This window comes from Macrobrachium rosenbergii, chromosome 15 (genome assembly GCF_040412425.1).
Source record: "Macrobrachium rosenbergii isolate ZJJX-2024 chromosome 15, ASM4041242v1, whole genome shotgun sequence".
Classification (NCBI taxonomy): Eukaryota; Metazoa; Arthropoda; class Malacostraca; order Decapoda; family Palaemonidae; genus Macrobrachium; species Macrobrachium rosenbergii.
Window position 1 is genome coordinate 30,196,243 of NC_089755.1, and position 18,969 is coordinate 30,215,211.

Genomic DNA, 18,969 nt, shown 5'->3' on the forward strand with positions numbered 1-18,969 from the left:
TGCAAGATATGCATTGGTAATGAAACGGCCTATCAGGTAAGAAAGGAATTACGAAGTAACATGTATGTACAGTACCTAATCTGTAAATGTTAATAAAAAATTGTTGTTAAAGAATGTTGTGAGTGTTGAAATACAAGATCTCAAACAAAAAAATAAGATTCAAACAGATTAAAATTCTTTTAAAAATTTAAAACAGAAGCAAGGTAAATATCTATGAAATTCCCAGATTTCTGTTATGCATAGTGATTAATGTCTTCTGCATAAAGAACCGGTTTGTATCTGGTGTTTAGCTCTTCGTTGGGCGAGTCGGTAGAGCTGTGGACTAGCACTCGCTAGGCCCGAGTTCGAGTCTCCGGCCGGCTGATGAAGAGTTAGAGGAATTTATTTCTCGCTATAATGTGGTTCGGATTCCACAATAAGCTGTAGTTCCCGTTGCTAAGTAACCAATTGGTTCTTAGCCACGTAAAATACGTCTAATCCTTCGGGCCAGCCCTAGGAGAGCTGTTAATCAGCTCAGTGGTCTGGTAAAACTAAGGTAAATTTAACTTTTTTACACGGCCCATCTGTGCTAAATCATTATCAACCTTCTAATTGTCTTCACCTGATAAAAGGAACTTAATCATATTTCTAGTCAATTATTGGATGCTTCTGTCGTTTGGAACCAAAGTCTGTGAGCCTTTGGTACCTATGACTGCTGCCCAGTTTCAATGGACATCTTATGGCATACAAGTATATTCCTAGTACTGTACCATAACTAACTAGATCATGGCTACAGTTCAGATACAGTACAACTAGGAAACACTGTAACAGTTTGTTGGTTGGCTGGGTGGGTGGTTTAGATTAAACTAGCCCAATTCCAGCACAGGCTTTGCTTAAGGCTGCTCGTTAGGACTGGTAAAGCATTGAACAACCAGCCAAAAATATGGTAGCATAATTGTATCGGCATAAAAAATGTATGAAATTTGCGCTGGCCCTCACGCTGTTGAAAAGTGACTGTGGTTCGATCACAAATTCGCTTCGATGGCAAAGTTTCAAAATCTACGCTTAATAATCAACCTTGCTTAGCAATAAGAAAATTATACAGTATCACGATAAATTCACAACTACATACAATGATTGAGTCACTCCAACGTTAATCACTATAACATTCACCGTGATCCACGTAGAGTTTACTGATTTGCCAAGTAAATTATAAAGCATTTGAAATCCTAAACTAAAATCTTCACCTTGTCATTTTAAAAATTGCTGTCTCTACCTCTTCAGCTCGTAATGGTTAACTATTAGCCACTCTGATGATGAAGTGGGGGGCTACTCTGTAGGCCACGAAGACTACAAACTAATGCTGATGCTTGTCTTTATATTCCTTCACTAACTGAAGTGTCATGGAGACGTGCTTATGTAAACTGTTCTCTTCATATACATTGGCTTGAGATATATACGTAATTTGTTTTTAAGTATGGAATAATGACACAGAAAACTGATAAAAAATAAAGAAAAATTACGGAGAGAAAAATAAGAGATAAAAGAGCTATAGATATGCTTAGCTATCCATGGTTCTACTTTCTATTATTAAAACGGGTACATTCTGAGACTCAAATAGTCTAATTAGTGTACATTGTAATTCAATAAATAAAGGAGTATTCTCTCACGGTTTCGATATATTATGACACCCTTTGAACCGCTGTGGCACTTTACAAAGTTAGCATACAGAAATAGTAAGTTTAGAGGTGTAAAAATTAATAATTATGGTCAGCCTCTTCAGTTGTCAGTTAGCATATCTAAATATCAAACCAGCGAAAATCTGAAATTTCACTTGGGCGGCAACTGCACTTGCATAAACTCATTATTCCATGCGCCGTAGTCAAAATAATGAAAAAAGCCACAAATACATACCTTTGTTGGATCACTTTTACTCTTGTGTAAGTACCACAGACGCTGAAACATGGAGAAAGGACCACACCCTTCAGTAGCATGCAAGTAAGCGCAAGTTGCCTGCTCACTGGTCTCTTCTTCTTGGAAGTCAGTTTGGCGCAGTGCCGGTAAATCCAATCTAACAAAACAAAATTAAAATAGTTTAACTTATTTAGAAAGTAGAAACATGGATTGAATTTCAGAGTACTTTTACACTAAGCCTATATGCTTGCTGTTCATCAATACTGCCATGATATTCCAGTTTAAGAAGTTCTTCGTTGTCTTCAATGACCGACCTTTCCGTAGCAAACTGAAGGAATTTCAAGATGTCCCTTTTGCAGAAGCTTCCCACAAGGTTAAGGTCTCCAAAGGTTCTCCCATATTTGACGTTGGATCCTGTTAAATGTTTATCAGCGCTGGATGCTCCCAAAACAATCAAATTCTTCCTCTGGTTGCCAGATGACATACCTACCTACAGGTGTAAACATTTGATACAGAAATACAATTAGTTTTCTCACGTGATATCCTTGAATAGTTAGGAGTGAGTCTTATCCTTACAAATGTTGGAATATTCTTAGTTGAAACATATTTTCATTTCAAGACCTATCAAGCAATTAATTGCAACGTATGAATATCAGTGACTAAAGAATAAATAAAAATGCATTTTCCTTATTAGTGACTAACCAACAAAATTACACATACATGTGTGTATGTGTATATATACATATACAGTATATATTATGCCAGTTTGAATTCGTGGTTAGAGGGCATTTCATATTTAATAGTCCACGACAAACACGAGCACTCTCCTCTCTCTTTGTTGATGGGCATCCCTTAATTTCCCCTTTACTTATGTTATTTCCCATTTCCAGTCCTTTTCTAGTAACTCATACATATATAGCACACACACACACACACACACACACATATATATATATATATATATATATATATATATATATATATATATATATATATATATATATATATATATATATATATATATAAAATAATATATATATAATATATTATATATGTATTTATATAGATTATATATATATATATATATACCAGAAATATATATATATATATATGTGACAGTATATTTGATGTATATTCATATGTATATCTGTGTATATTCATATGTATACATACGTAAATATATATATATATATATATATATATATATATATATATATATATATATATATGTGTGTGTGTGTGTGTGTATATATACATATAATTGCAATAGCTACAATGCCCTCTTAACTCCCAAATTCTCCACACATTTTTTGATACGTCTCGTGGTCAGGTCGGTAAAGTGACCTCGTTCTGATACTCTGGAACCGGGTTCGATTCCTGCTACGAACGTCAGAAAATCTCCATAATCTTGCATTTGTATGAGTCTTTGTAGTGACAAACGTATCCAAAAAGTGTGAAGAATTTGAGAAGTTAAGAGGGCACTGTGGTTATTACAATTACCTTACATACGTATCTGGAAAAATTAACTTACCTCCGCAAAGAAATATGCAACAGCTAACGACAGTCGTGACTGGAAGTTCTCGTATGCTGTCCTTGCTCCTTCTTTGGCTTGATCATCAGAAGACAATCGTAGGCTGGATGCGAGTGACGTCGTTGCGTCAGAGAGCAAATTGCCTAGACCCACTGACAAATGGACGCTGCACAAGAGAGATCATCTATAGATTATTAATTTACTAATTTGTTTTTTCTTTTTAAGAAGTGAGATCTTTTCTTTCTGTGTTTCCCTTTACCTCCTCTCACTTCTTCCTAATGAACACCATATTCTTTGGAAGCTTGAATTTCAAGTCAATGGCCCCTGTGGGATTGTTCCATATGAATAGGGTTCATGCTCTGAGTAATAATAATAATAATAATAATAATAATAATAATAATAATAAAGCTAACTGCTAAGTAAGTTCATTATTCACATGATGCCTTTAACCCTGGAGTGAATGTGAACCTGAATGGCTTGGACAACTCTCGTGATATCACCACGAAATAATGCGACTGTACTTTGTTATTTAATTGCTACAAAGTAATGACAACGGTAACTAAAACAACATTCAACAGACACTTTCCTTGCATTTCATATTCATTAACTGCAAACGTAATTGGCATAGTTCTATGATATCAAGAGAGACTAACCTTCCAATCTGACGTGCCAATTCAGAAATCGCTTTCGTGCCTTCAGAATCTTCCGATGACGAAATCTCGATAGATAAAGTGTGAAGAAGACGTCCACACAACTCCCTGGCATCCTTAGGGACGTAATCATTTTGCCCAACTATTCTTCGTACATCTTCCAATACCTGATTTTGAAGAGCAGTGAGTTTTCAGTTGTTGAAATCATGTTATTGATAAAAAGGATTTCATTTTCCATGGTGAAAGTAATGTTGATGGTTTACTTACGTCATTTTGGACTAAGAGAGAATTTCTAGAAGTCTGGCAGACACATACCATTTATGTGTGTGTGTGTGTGTGTGTATGTGCTTAATTTTCCACATTTATAAATTTACCTCATTTAACGTTGTATAACAGTAGGTTCATATTGTTATAGTGTAATATTCATATTATTTTTCATTTGTCCCTAATATCATAATCCTATGATAAAGACCCGAAAAATGTAGGATATATTTATACAACAATATATCCACTTCCTTGACTTCGTTCTTTATGATTTTCTTGATAAGACTATGATATATAACTATAAAAATGCCAACCTAAATCGTGTCCTCAAGTGTATATATATACACACACATGTAAATGTTTAAAATTATAAAGACACAATTGTGGTTGTACGATGCTTGTGCTCATTTATTCTTATGAGAAAAGCACCTCAGATATGAAGTCTATTTTCAACATCATCAAAATCATACAGTAATACATAGCAATCTTTTAAATGAGTCAGTTGTTCTGAAAATAAAGAAAATGTTATGGCCCCTGACCCTCTGTACTCTATATTCATTTATTTTTTTCAAAAGTTGCATGACAGACATACCTTCTCGTCGCCTTTCCCAACAGCCTCTGCGACTAACAGACACATAGAATAAACGATAGCAGCTGTGGCAAATGAGTCTTCATCCTTACACAGGGGCAGCAACAGGCCCTTTTGGCCGGATCTCCTGAGGTAATCCCACACCCAGCAAGCAGGAACCTTTAAAATCTGCTCCTCCTTCGTCGGGATGGTCAGGTTCACGCTGGCTAAGGATGGGATTCCACTTGTCCACCAGTTTTCGTTTCCAATTGAAAATTCAACCTAGAGAGAGAGAGAGAGAGAGAGAGAGAGAGAGAGAGAGAGAGAGAGAGGGAGAGAGAGGGAGAGAGAGAGGAAGAAAGAAATACTTATGCACAACATCTGCGACAATACACTGCTGGTTGTGCCAATATGATAGCTTTAGTTAACCGTGTAATCAAGGAGTTTGTATGGTTGATTTTGAACTGAATTTCAACCTGATATTCAGAGCAGGGATAACTGACGTTATTTTTTCCTGTGATGAGAATAATGAAACAATATTTGCTAATAGTGTGGCATTTCAACTGTCAGATAATCGATTACTAACTCTTCGCTATTGCTATACTACTTTCAAGCGTAGCAGAGGTAGAGATATTAGCTAACTATACATAGGGAGACATTTTATTACATAACTCCAATATTTCCACTAAGCATGGACTTCTCTTTCACGTGGCTAGCTGGATTTGTCCTGGCACGCACAGTGTGACTTCTCACAAAATCAAATAAAGACAAAGTTTTACGTACAACTTCCTCTTCATGTTTACACACACACACACACACACACACACACACACATATATATATATATATATATATATATATATATATATATATATATATATATATATATATATATATATATATATAGGTTTATATATATATATATATACTATATATATATATATATATATATATATATATATATATATATATATAAAGGTAAAATATGAAAGTTTTTGGAGGAGATTTGATGTAAGAAGAAGTGTTCTATTTCTACAACAAGATCGTTGTCAAAATCAACCAGATAAAGACAGTTACAGTCCTCCGAAACTTATCACAAAAGGATGTCAGTCTTACCTGTAGTTAATTGCCAAAGAAATATAATCATCAAAGTTGACTACGCAAGAAGCGTTTCCAAAAGTAATATCTATTATTCAACTTGCTTATCATCCAGAAAGTTCTTAATCCCACAATTATTCTATACCCCGCACATAAGCTAGCATTTTTCCATTTTATGTTTGTTTGTAAATAAAAAAAAACAAAGTGTTTGTTTATATACATATGTATTCCTTTGTTTACATATTTATTTATTGCCATGTTTACTGTCAAGGTCATGATGATAGAACAAAATGTTAAAAATGCTTAGTGTTATTATGTCAGTAGGCCTGTTGAAATATCTGGCCGAATTTTGGCCGTGAAGGGGTAAAAGTTTGGCCGTCAGGTCTCTCGGCAGTCTGGCAACTCTGAAGTCTGGCTAGCATGCTTTCCAGAATCAATCAACTGGAAACCATACGACTAATATATATATTCAAAATCCTATCATACCAAAAGCTTGTAATCCTAAAATCCAACTCAACCGAATTACTTCCACAAGATTCCTTCATCCCAAAAGCACAACTGAAATATTTTCAGTGGTATACAATACTCAAAAGACATCATTTTCACGGAATACCATTCCAGATATATTTCATTCTAAGGTCCTTTTTATAAAAACCTATAATCTTCGAAGTGTATCAGTAGAGGATCTTATATCCCAAAGAGAATCACTCTGGATGCGTGTGATTCCAGAAGACCACTACCTCAGATGAACATTTTCATAGTTAACTTCCTTTGAAACTTTTCAACCGTCAAATGCCTACATCTCAAAGATGTGCCATTAAAACTATTATCCCCAGTCCTGCCATCCTTTAGTGACGTCACCATAGAAATGTATAATTTCTAAAACACAAGAATAGAAATATTTGACAGTAGAGCATCATTCAAGAAGTATAGTATTCTTAAAAAACATAGATATAAAACCACACAGCAACCGAAGCACACTGTTCCAAACCAATGTCACCTACAAAACTAACAATTCCTATGGCAAATGATTGCATTTTCATAACATACCAGAAGATAAACACAAAAAGCCCATCATCAAAGCTTACCATTCCTCGATCCTATAAATTTAAAGGTATATTTCTAAGCCAATCGCCCTTGAAACTATTTTCCGGTCACTCTTGGTGCACACCACGTCCCAAACATACCATCAAACAATTCTGATAGTTTCGTACCTTGATCCTTGGAAAGGGTTTGCTCTTCGCCGCTTGGATACAGCGGCTTCGTATGCCAGCTTTGTAACGTCGGATGACTTCTAGATCTACGGCTGCAGTTATGACTTCAACTTCCTCTAATGTATGAATGTTGGTATGAGCTACTATTGCTCCATTAAGACCAATACAGGAGTCTCCTGGATAGTATCCTTGATTGCCTGAAAGTTAATGATTGGAAATATCACTATTTTGGGCTGCACGTTATGTTTCTTCTTGGAAAAAATATGTCGTCTATCTTACCAAAGGCAAGAGCCTTTTTTCAGAATAATCCACTGTCACAATTAACAGCAATTAATTCATAATCTAATATAAAGAACACTATTGTAATAATTGTTGTACAAAAATTACCCAGCTTGATATCGAAGTGCAGTAAAAACCCAAGAAACGAGTTACTAAAATTAAAGATTTTATCAATATAATTTATCATTATTACTAAAACGAACAACCATTTACTTGAAAGAAGCTGAATAGATCATTGATATACAAAACGAGAATCCACAATGCAGAATGGCAAATGTGATAAGAGAGAAATACGAGTGAAGAAAAGGACAAACTGACACAGATAAATGAACAAACAGTGCAAATCGGAAAAACTAAGGCAAGGTAAATAAAAAAAAAATGCAGGTAGCCACAAAGTAGCACCGAAGCTCCTCTTGAACCTATGCAGATCAACATCAACAATTCAGACATGAAGAAGATCCATCGTTTTACAAAAAAGAATATCCGTATAAAACATTGCGGCAATGTGGCATCTCGCAAAATGGGTAAACTGATGCTCAATTAAGGGAGTACTAACCTCCAGGCCGTGGGGCAGCAAGCACTGAAGGGAAGCACAGGAGTCCCTAATTAAAACAGAGCCTGCGGCAAATGTTCGGATAGGATATCGTCATATAACGGTCACTCTCATTCATAATCACTACTTGGAAAAAGAAAAGGTATTACAAGTAATCTTGTGTACAAGTTACAGTTATCCGGACAGGAAACTTACAAACAACTAGTTTGCTGGGAGCATTCGATAATGTATTTCTCAAGTGCAATAATATAAAAGGTTGGCGATGAAGATGTGCACGTATGTAGTGTACAGAGTCACATCACCAGAGAAGATAGGCCTATCTCACAGCAACGGCTACATCAGGTACACAACACCGACCCTTCTTAGGTGTAGGTTGTTCCACAGAAACCATGGATCATCCATCCACATTTTATAGACTCCCAGAAACAATATCATTCACAGCACGGCTAACTGAATGCACCCGAGTCATGCAGAGAGAAAACTACTGCGGCCACCTTGTAACAACCAAAGCTGAGTAACGCCTCGTAGATGCAGACTTTAAATATTCTACAGGAGTCAGGTATACTGACGACGACCAGGCATCGAGCGACCAAACACTGGACACACCGTGCCCTTCAAGAGACACCACGAAGGCCCCCGGTGAGGTCCAAGAAACCTCCTTCCTTGAGTTCCTGAAACCCCACTCCAACCCACCCCACCAAGCCGCGGTCCACCCCACCCCCACCCGCGAGCAACACGGGCCACGCATGCTGACTATAGTGGCTGACATCCGCATATTTGCCTTCCTATGTGATATTGCAAACATTTATGTTAACCTATGAATAAATAAATATTTTTATTTTTATAAGTGATAAAATCACAATAATCATGAAGTTAAAAACTAAGCATCAGTACTAACAGTCTAGAATGAATAATGTATAAGTAATTATCTGAATGCTTCACATGACATCACATGACATCACGATCTAATCCAGACGGTTTTCACAACTATTGCCAATTTAATGACTAAATTATCAATTATTGATTTTCATTTAAGCGGCCACCTGTGGGATTTCGTTTATAAAAGCGCATTTTTTTTCTGAAATTCGTGACTGATTCTGCCGTCAGTGAAGAGAAGACAAAAGAATTCTGAATTCTCTTTGTTTATGAAAATTAGGCTATAAGGCCAAACACTGGTGCACTTCCAGCCATTCAGCACTTAAGACAGTGAAAAGAGGAAGTTGGAGTGGATGGACAGCAAGCGAAACGAAAGGAAGAGAGAATGGAGGAAAAGTAGAGGGCTAAAAAGTGGATGAAGCTAGGGGCCGAAGGGACGCTACTACCAACCTTTAGCAATGCCCACAGTGCACCATGTGAGGTGCACTGACAGCACTATCCACCTACGGGGTTACGAAGTCTGAATCTTAACTGCAGTCATCCTTTTTCGTACTAAAAAAAAAAAAAAAGCCTTGCAAAACATAACTTCAAAGCCATGCAAAACAGAGAAAAAGTCACAAAATCATCTCAAGTCTGCCAAGAAAGTAAGCTTGAACTAACCATCGAATCCTTTTTGGTTTGCCAGTAAGTAACAGCCTCCACTTTTTACGGTTGCCATTTGCACCATCTCGTATCCTAATCCTGGCCTGCCATATTCCTCTAAGGATCCTAATCCATTGGAGATGATCTCGGCCCCATCAAGGCATTGCAGGAGATGGCAACTGTAGAAGAATGATATTAAAATATTGGTTTCAACAAGTAAACAAAGTACGCCTACTCAAATTCAAATGGTACCTTACAAAGTTACTTGTGAAGCTTCAAATTATAAAGCTTAATTTCTTTTGTTTTCTGTAACTATTCAGATGAGCAAAGTACAAAAACTTTTTTTTGTTATCTGACTGATGAGGACCTAAATTTACTGCTGAAAATTTGCAATGCACTTAAACATCAATTATGCTACCAAAAAATTTAACAATTCACGTTGAAAGATAATTAAAGTTCATATATGCAGGTGATGTGAGGTGAAGTGTGTCACATCGGTATGCTTCTATAGCTGTTTTTTTTTTTGGGGAAAAACAGTTCCACATTCTTTACAAAAGATAGATTCATGTTTTCTATAGACCCTCACAACAATCAAGAGTTATTTTCTTACATGCAAAAGTTGACTTGCTGACTATAGATGGAGTAAAAATGTACAGAAATGTAATAGAAGACAAAGGACCAGAGATTTATGCCGCTGTTCCATAGTACCTTTCAGGATTCCAGAGCTCCTCACAAATGTCATAGCCGATGGTGGAGTCCTTCGTGGCGATGATCCCGTCACCAAAAGGAACAGATTCCTGCCCAACAATTTCCGAAATGACAGGAGGAAGAGGGTACTCCTCCACCTCCCGGACCTAAAGACAATTCATAATTTATCATCACTAAGTGGACATGACACCAAACCCTTCCAACTGCTACCCTGTAGCTCCCCAGACATCTCTGGCACTTGATGGCACCCTTACCACTTCCCTGAATAAGACTCGTGACTGCCAAGCGCTGGGGCCTATTGGGTCATTCAGCGCTGAAAGGAAATTTACAATAAAGGTTTTAAAGGTGTAACAGGAGGAAAACCTCGCAGCTACACTATGAAACAATTGTTAGGAGAGGGTGGAAAGTAAGATGAAAGACAATATGAACGGAGGTACAGTAAAAAAAAAAAAAAAGGAACGAAAGGGGTTGAAGCTAGGGGTAGAGGGAACGCTGCAAAGAACCTCAAGTAATGCGTGCAGTGTACCACGTGAATTGCACTGATGGCGTTACCCCAACGGGGTGGCGGTGGGGAAGTGGGGTCGTTGTGGTGCCATATCTACTTTTCCATTAGGGTTGTTATGGCTTCTCTTCAGTTTCAATATGAAGAAAAAGACCTTAAAGAACTATGAGTATAACTTAAGTGGCAAGTGGCATAACATAATTTATGTATTCAAAAATATTTATTACTAACAGACTTTAAAATGTCCAGTCCCTTTCCTTTGCAAGGTGTTTTTGTACATAGGAGAGAGAGAGAGAGAGAGAGAGAGAGAGAGAGAGAGAGAGAGAGAGAGAGAGAGAGAGAGAGAGAGAGAGAGAGAAATTTCCAGGAAAACTGCCATAAATTTCTTTGACTTTGGCACTATATTCATCATGTATCATTTTACTTTTAATAGATTTCGGATTCTCTGTCTGTCTGTCTGTCTGTCTGTCTGTCTGTCTGTCTGTCTGTCTGTCTGTCTGTCTGTCTGTCTGTCTGTCTGTCTGTCTGTCTGTCTGTCTGTCTGTCTGTCTGTCTGTCTGTCTGTCTGTCTGTCTGTCTGTCTCTCAAACACGCTCACTAGACACGGAAAAAAATCCCCCTTAACGAAAACTAATTTTCATTTCGCTATAATGCCCACGGTTTGCAATATCCCTCGTAATTTTTTTTTTTTTATTTTTTATTCTTCTTCTTCTTACCTTAACCCAGGCAGTGAACCACCGAGTTTCGCGATATCCCATGAAGCCGTCATTAGCTAACATCATCTTCGGTCGAATGAGCAAAACTCTCCTGGAAGGAATGAAAAGATATATTAGTGGACAAACAAATGGACAACAGCGCAGCGGCAGTAGAGAGACGTGTTATTAAGAGCACCTAAAGGTTTTAATGATTTCAATTCAACCATTTCCTCCACTGAGATTTCATCTAAATCTTGGGGCTAATATAGGGAACTGATTATCTCACTGTTTAGATAGCAGTGCACCTGGTTAACCTTATGAAGCATATTACGTTTTTTGTTATTCTTTCAATGACCCTTAAATAAAAAATATGACAGTCCTAAACAGAAGAGAAAGCAAAGATAGATGGATGCACATTATAGAAATATACATCTATTAACGTTAGTTGCTCATGCTATCACACTAAACTAATAATGAGCCATTGTATATAAATGTATATATACAGTGCCACTCCGCTTTTCGCACTTCACTTTTCCACGCTTCATTTTGTCGCAGATTTTTGTGCAACATATCTTTCACTTTTCTGCAGGAACTTTCACCAATTTGCGGATTTTTCTATGGAGCGTATCTCTAAAATTATCACTAATTCGCTTTTTTTCATAGAGCAACACTATTTATTCACTAATCACTTTACTGTATTTTTCCATATTGTGTTTATGACTAAATACAGATTTTTACGATAAAAATAAGTTACACTTCTTATAACGTAGTAAATTATCTATTAAGCACATTCCAGGTTGGGGCCCCAGACTGAGCATTACAAGTGTACGCTCTGTACGCTCTCTCTCTCTCTCTCTCTCTCTCTCTCTCTCTCTCTCTCTCTCTCTCTCTCTCTCTCTCTCTTCAAGGGTAATGTAAGATGTATTTGAAATGATATTACTGTCAAGTGATTTTGGATGATAGGGCATATCGTACAATATTTAAAATATTCGCTAATTATTTTTATTTTATTTTCCAGTAAAAGCAGATGGGAAAGTAAAATGAAAATAAATAGTAAATATTTTAAATATTGTATAATATGCGCTATCATTCAAAAACACTTTACAGTAATATAATTTCAAATACACCTTACACTACCCTTAGAGAGAGAGAGAGAGAGAGAGAGAGAGAGAGAGAGAGAGAGAGAGAGAGAGAGAGAGAGAGAGAGAGCACGTACACTTGTTATACTCAGTCTGGGTTACGGACTGCTCTATGAGCAAGAGCCCGTGCTGGCATAAGGCCAGCTTAATAAAAAAAAAAAAAATCAGTCTGGGCCCCAACCTGGAATGAGCTTAAAAGATTCATTACTACATTATAGCTAAATTACATTACTACGTTATAAGTACACTGTAAATCGTTTTTATCATAGAAATCTGTATTTAGTCACAAACATAATATGAAAAAATACAATAATTAGTGAATAAATAGTGTTGCTCTACGAAATAAAGCGAATTAGTGATAATTTTAATTGTTTTTAACCATAGAAAGAAAACGGGACGACTTCAATATTATAAGAGAAAACGGCTATGCTTCGGTATACAGGGTAACTTGATTAGCTGTCAAACGTTCTGTAAGATGGGTTTATTTAATATGTATTAACATTTTTTTTTAATTTGTCTTAAACATCCTATAGATATTTTGCTGTGTTTACACTAATATTTTAAAATTAGTAAATCATTGTTATAAGCATTTTAGGGGGCATATATCTTAGGTACTAATCTAAGACGACATAGGATGTTTTGGGATGATGGTTTGGGGTGTACGTATTTTTGTTTGAATTGTTTTAGTATGAAAATTTATGGTATATTTTTGTTTGAACTACTAAATTTGGCAGTGAACTTTTAAAATAGACAGTTATAAGCGGTACTTGGCACTTATAAGCAGTTATAAGCCTTTTTAGAGGGATTTTGCATTTCCACAGTGGGTTCTGGAACCTATTACCGCCAAAAAGTGGGGGAGCACTGTATAACATATACTGTGTATATATATATTATATATATCTTACCTGTTAAGGAATACCAGCTTGCAGTTATAGAGGACATTCTTATGCATGACAGGTAAACCAACATCAACCAAGATATCGCTGCATACAGGATCTTGCATAATAGTAGCAAGGGCCTCCCAGGCATACATTTCCGTGTCCCTTTCATGGTAGTGATCTCCGCACCCGTAACCTCTGTTGGAGACAGAAACTAGAATGACTGGATCTTAAACCTGTGCAATTATGAATACGTATATACTATATATATATATATATATATATATATATATATATATATATATATATATATATATAATATATATATATATATATATATATATATATATATATATATATATATATATATATATATATATATATATATTATATATACATTTATATATATACTGTATATGTTATATAACTATATAGACATTTATATATATATATATATATATATATATATATATATATATATATATAATATATATTATACACACTATATATTCAGTGTATAAAGCTATTACTTTCACAGAGGACCTCAATGATAAGGAGGGTTCAAAAGATTATTTGGTGCCTTGAAGATGGAGGGAGACACGCCTCTGAAAGCTTGGAAATAAAGACTCTCCTCTCCTGAACCTTCTGTATTATTGAGGTCCTCTGTGGAAATAATATATTCATATATATCTCAAAAAGTTTTGTGAGACTGAGGTTCCTAGCCCCTACACCTCTTTTCCTAACCTCAGCCAACGCTGGTGTCCATTTACAACTGGGTGGAATCATCATCAGCAGGCCAAAAGCAAGCAATGGGCCTAACATACATGAGCCGAGAGCTATACCACGGAAAAACGGTCTAGACCAGCGGTTCCCAAATAGGGGTAAATTACCCCACTGGGGATAATTTCGCATTTGATGGGGGTAATGACAGTTTTCATTTTGACAGGTGTTGCAATATATATATATATATATATATATATATATATATATATATATATATATATATATATATATATATATATATATATATATATATATATATTATATATATATATATATATATATATATATATATATATATATAGGCATATATATACACATATGTATTATTATTAAAAAGATTAAAAATTTAAATCTTAGCGAACGTCCAGTGTCTCTCGCCGGCAATTAGTTGTCACCTCAGAGGAGGGTGGAGATTGGGAGAGTAGGGGGGAGGGCTGCCCCATGTAACGGTTTTTTTTTTCATATCCGGTCCGAGGTCAGAGGAAGACAGACGCATTATCATTTCAGTGCACGGTCTAGACTCTAGACCGTGCACTGAAATTACTATGTATTAGTAGGCAGACTGGTCCAGAAATGCAAGACAAAAAGAGTGAGAGTTTTTGGAAAATTCGAACTGTACCTGGCTGGCTATGGAAAATCTGACAGGATGGCTGCTCTATGTGACTTAAATGCGAAGGTAAGTGACAGAATGTTCTTGTTAGCAGTTGGTATGGAGTTACTGTGGTAAATGAGAATGGAATGCCTTGTGGAAGTATGTACCAAATCAAGAAGGAGAGAGTTTTTGGAGTAAATGAAAGAGCATGTACATGGAAGCAATGGTGAGACGAGGCTTGGCTAGAGCTGTCTGATCATGATCCGCTTGAAGAGTAGATGAAAATAGAACTATAAGTGCAATCAGGACAAGTGAGTTTAATAAGAGGCAGTAATGACAGCGTGATAGGATGAATGCAAAATGAGTTAGGACTAAATTCAATATTGGAAGTTGTATATGAGAAGTATGTAAAATTCATGGATTGCTCATTGATTCAGCAGTGTGTGCTTGTGAGTTGAAAACTGTAAAAAGAGGAATGACACATTCAGTGGTAGCATGGGGAAATAAGTGGTTTAGTGAAAGGATAAATGAGATTGTTTGAAATGCAATTACATGGCAATAGAGAAAACTGCATACATATAAACATGAAGACGAGTAAGAAAATCAAAGAGCAAATGGGAGAAAAGAGGACAAGTCATGAAAATATAGTCGTGAACCTGAACAAGTACTTTCAGAAGGTGTTTTATAGGGAGAGATGTGCAGAAAGGTTAATGCACATATGGATCTCGGAATAAAAGATGCAGAAGGAGAGATGCTGTTTTAAGAGAGTGCAGTCCTGGTCCAATGGAAAAGTAATGTGAACATTTGCTAAATGTGGATGGTGGAAGAGAGGCAGACCTGAATCACGCTACAATGGATAGAATTAGTGTAAGTTTGAGAACGCTTCTGGAAATGGCTGTCGAGTGTATTTGGATGGCGAACTAAGAGGGTGAAGATGGGACCATGAATTAAAGAAACTTTGCAGAAGTTGATGCACTATATCAGTGAATATGTGGCGTAGTGACTTACCAGGGTAAGTAAAGTCTAGATAAGGAAGAAGTTCAAAGGAATGACTGACAGGCATATTTGTTCATATGAATATGAATAAAGGCGGTAGTGGTGACTGGATCTTAAACCTGAGCAATTATGAATACATACATACATACATACATATATATATATATATATATATATATATATATATATATATATATATATATATATATATATATATACTATAGACATATATATATATATATATATATATATATACTATAGACATATATATATATATATAATATATATATTCAGTGTAAAAAGCTATTACTTTCACAAAGGACCTCAATGATACGGAGGGTTCAAAAGATTATTTGGTTTCTTGAAGATGGAGGAGACACGCCTCTGAAAGCTTGAAAATAAAGAATCCCCTCCTCTGAACCTTCTGTATTATTGAGGTCCTCTGTGGACATAATATATTCATAAATATCTCAAAAAAGAATTATATAGGCATAACACTCCTATTTGTAGCACCACGGAAGGTGTAAAGAGAGAATTTCATTTAAAAGGTAAGACAGATGACAACAGGACTGATCGGGAGAGAAAGGTGTCGGTTCAGAAAAACAACGGGGCACGGGGATCGAGTGCTGATTGTAAGAACAGATATGTCATAGGTTTGAGAGAAACGAGGAAAAGCTGCGTGATATAAATGGACCTAGAAAAATGTTATGATAGAACTGATGATGGAGATGCATTAGGGAGGGTGCTGGAGATATTTGGTGTCGAACATAATATGCTGAGAACAATTACGAGATTTTACAATGAAAGCAGAGTGTGTTGGAGTATGTCGATTGGAAGAATGCTAATTTTAGGTAAAAACGGACTTGTTCTGTCGCCATGTCTGTTTAATTATCGTTATCGATGGAATGATGTAAGGAGTCAGAGAAGAACGTTAGATGTGTGAAAATAGCTTTATAAGAAAATGAAGAATAATCGGAATTTAGCTAAACAACCAGACCTCTTCCACAGTTTTGCATAATAACTCCCTCAGAATTAGTTAGTAGTCTTTCTACTTCAAGATTCGATTTCTTTTTCATAATTTTCATTAATTCATCATTACACGACTTCAGCCTTTGTAAATGTTTATGCTTCAAAGAGCTCAACTAGACAATTTTGAACTATGATGCAATAGTGTTTCCACGATCAATTCAGCAATAATTCTTGATGTTAGTCAATAGTAGATATAGCATCATTCATCTGTCATGGATATGATGAACACTGTCATTATCATCATGATTATTCAACACAAATATTCAAATGCCACTTACGTGATACTGAGCTCAGTCCCACACAGATACCGGGCGCCAGCATCCTTGGCCTTCCTGATCGATTCAATAATCCGTTCCACGTTTCCCTGATAATCGAGAGCCCACTGGTTTAAGGAACATGTTGCAAGCACCGCTACTCTCCCCATATCCACGGTTCTGGTTCCTGAGTAAATAAGTTTGCTATAAAGAACAGGCTTCATGAATAATAATAATAATAATAATAATAATAATAATAATAATAATAATAATAATTGTTTAAAAATATTTAATATTAGTAAATATAATACTATGTAAAAAGGTCCCAAGACTTTCGAACAGATGAACGGTGTAGAAAGTCTTTGGTTCTTATTACATAGTAATATATTTACTATATAATTGTGGGTTTTTTATTACTCAGATTGAAAACTGAAATTGTAAATCTATTAGTTTAATAGTAATAATAATAGTAATCAATTTTTTCTCTCTTTCTCGTCTACTCTGGTGTCCCATGGTATTGCGACATCAGTGAGTGATATTTTCTCCTTGATTTTGTCAATCAACGTCACGTCCGGTCTATTGGCACGTATCACCCATCCGCAAGCTAGCTGGTGTTTCTTACACAGGCTCCAGTGGGGGCTTTTGTTACTGAATCATGCCTCTTTTTGTATTGGTTCTGCGCAAGCGCCGGACATTCGAAATAAGAAAATCGAAATAAGAAGGATATGGGATATGCCAGTGGAAATTGTACCCATAACCATAGGAACACTAGGCACGATCCCAAGATCTCTGAAAAGGAATCTGGAAAAACTAGATGCCGAAGTAGCTCCCGGACTCATACAGAAAAGTGTGCTACTAGAAACAGCGCATACAGTGAGAAAAGTGATGGACTCCTAAGGGGACAGGATGCAACCCGGAGCCCCACACTATAAAAACCACCCAGTCGAATAGGATGACTGTGATAGACCAAAAAAAAATTAAATAAATAAATAAAAATAATAATAATAAAGGAAGGGGGCCCTCTTCTAAGTCTCAATAAGATGCTAGTTACATCATCTCAAATGCTGTTAATTCATAATAGTTTCTTTTTTTTTTTTTTGGACAATTCCCTTTTCTATGAGATAAAGTCCACGTAATAATCGTCTCACATTACTTTCAGCCCTACAAGAACTTTGACACTACATAAGAAATGAAAACATACTTGTGGTTAGTTCTTCATTGAAGGGGTGGGTAGAGCTCTCGGCTAGCACGCTGTTGGCCCAACGCTCGACTCTCCGACCGGCCAATGAAGAATTAGAGGATTTTATCTTTGGTGATCGAAATTCATTTCTCGTAAGCTGTAGGTCCCGTTGCTAGGTAACCAACTGGTTCTTAGCCACGTAAAATAAATCTAATCCTTCGGGCCAGCCCTAGGAGAGCTGTTAATCAGCTCAGTGGTCTGGTTCAACTAAGATATACTACTTATTTTTTGTACAAACACGGGGAATGAAAGTGTTGTTAACGCTTCGCTTCATACCGACACGGCATGATCACAACATATGTTGAAGATGTGTTGAATTCTGGTGCTGCTCTACCCGTATTTACATGAAAGCAGCTGTCGAGAAAGTGGTGAAACAACGATTTATGGGGATCTCCTTACAATGCTCACTAAGGTCATACTGCCCAAGTCAGGTAGCTGATTACGATGGCCAATGGTCCTCTGAACCAAGGTCTATAGAGATACATATATGCCTTGCTCTGAACCTTTGAAAATGTTTTAATATTTTATCTACAAAGTACATATGAAAATACATTGACTCCCTATTGTAGTGGGTTCTAAGCTATG

General features: G+C 36.2%; 1 protein-coding gene across 2 annotated transcripts in view; it reads right to left on the minus strand.

The window, feature by feature from the left end:
- The window catches only part of LOC136846498 (glutamine-dependent NAD(+) synthetase-like), a 29,596-nt gene that overhangs the window by 4,796 nt on the left and 5,831 nt on the right, over positions 1-18,969 (minus strand). For both annotated transcript variants that reach the window (XM_067117343.1, XM_067117344.1), the window contains exons 3-13: positions 17,169-17,331; positions 13,518-13,688; positions 11,495-11,585; positions 10,277-10,422; positions 9,587-9,747; positions 7,219-7,415; positions 4,931-5,188; positions 4,078-4,241; positions 3,425-3,590; positions 2,208-2,383; positions 1,894-2,050 (exon numbers count right to left, since the gene is read on the minus strand). In XM_067117343.1, coding sequence (XP_066973444.1) covers positions 1,894-2,050; positions 2,208-2,383; positions 3,425-3,590; positions 4,078-4,241; positions 4,931-5,188; positions 7,219-7,415; positions 9,587-9,747; positions 10,277-10,422; positions 11,495-11,585; positions 13,518-13,688; positions 17,169-17,314 — 1,833 coding nt within the window. In that variant the 5' untranslated portion in view covers positions 17,315-17,331. The remainder of the gene's footprint in view (positions 1-1,893; positions 2,051-2,207; positions 2,384-3,424; positions 3,591-4,077; positions 4,242-4,930; positions 5,189-7,218; positions 7,416-9,586; positions 9,748-10,276; positions 10,423-11,494; positions 11,586-13,517; positions 13,689-17,168; positions 17,332-18,969) is intronic.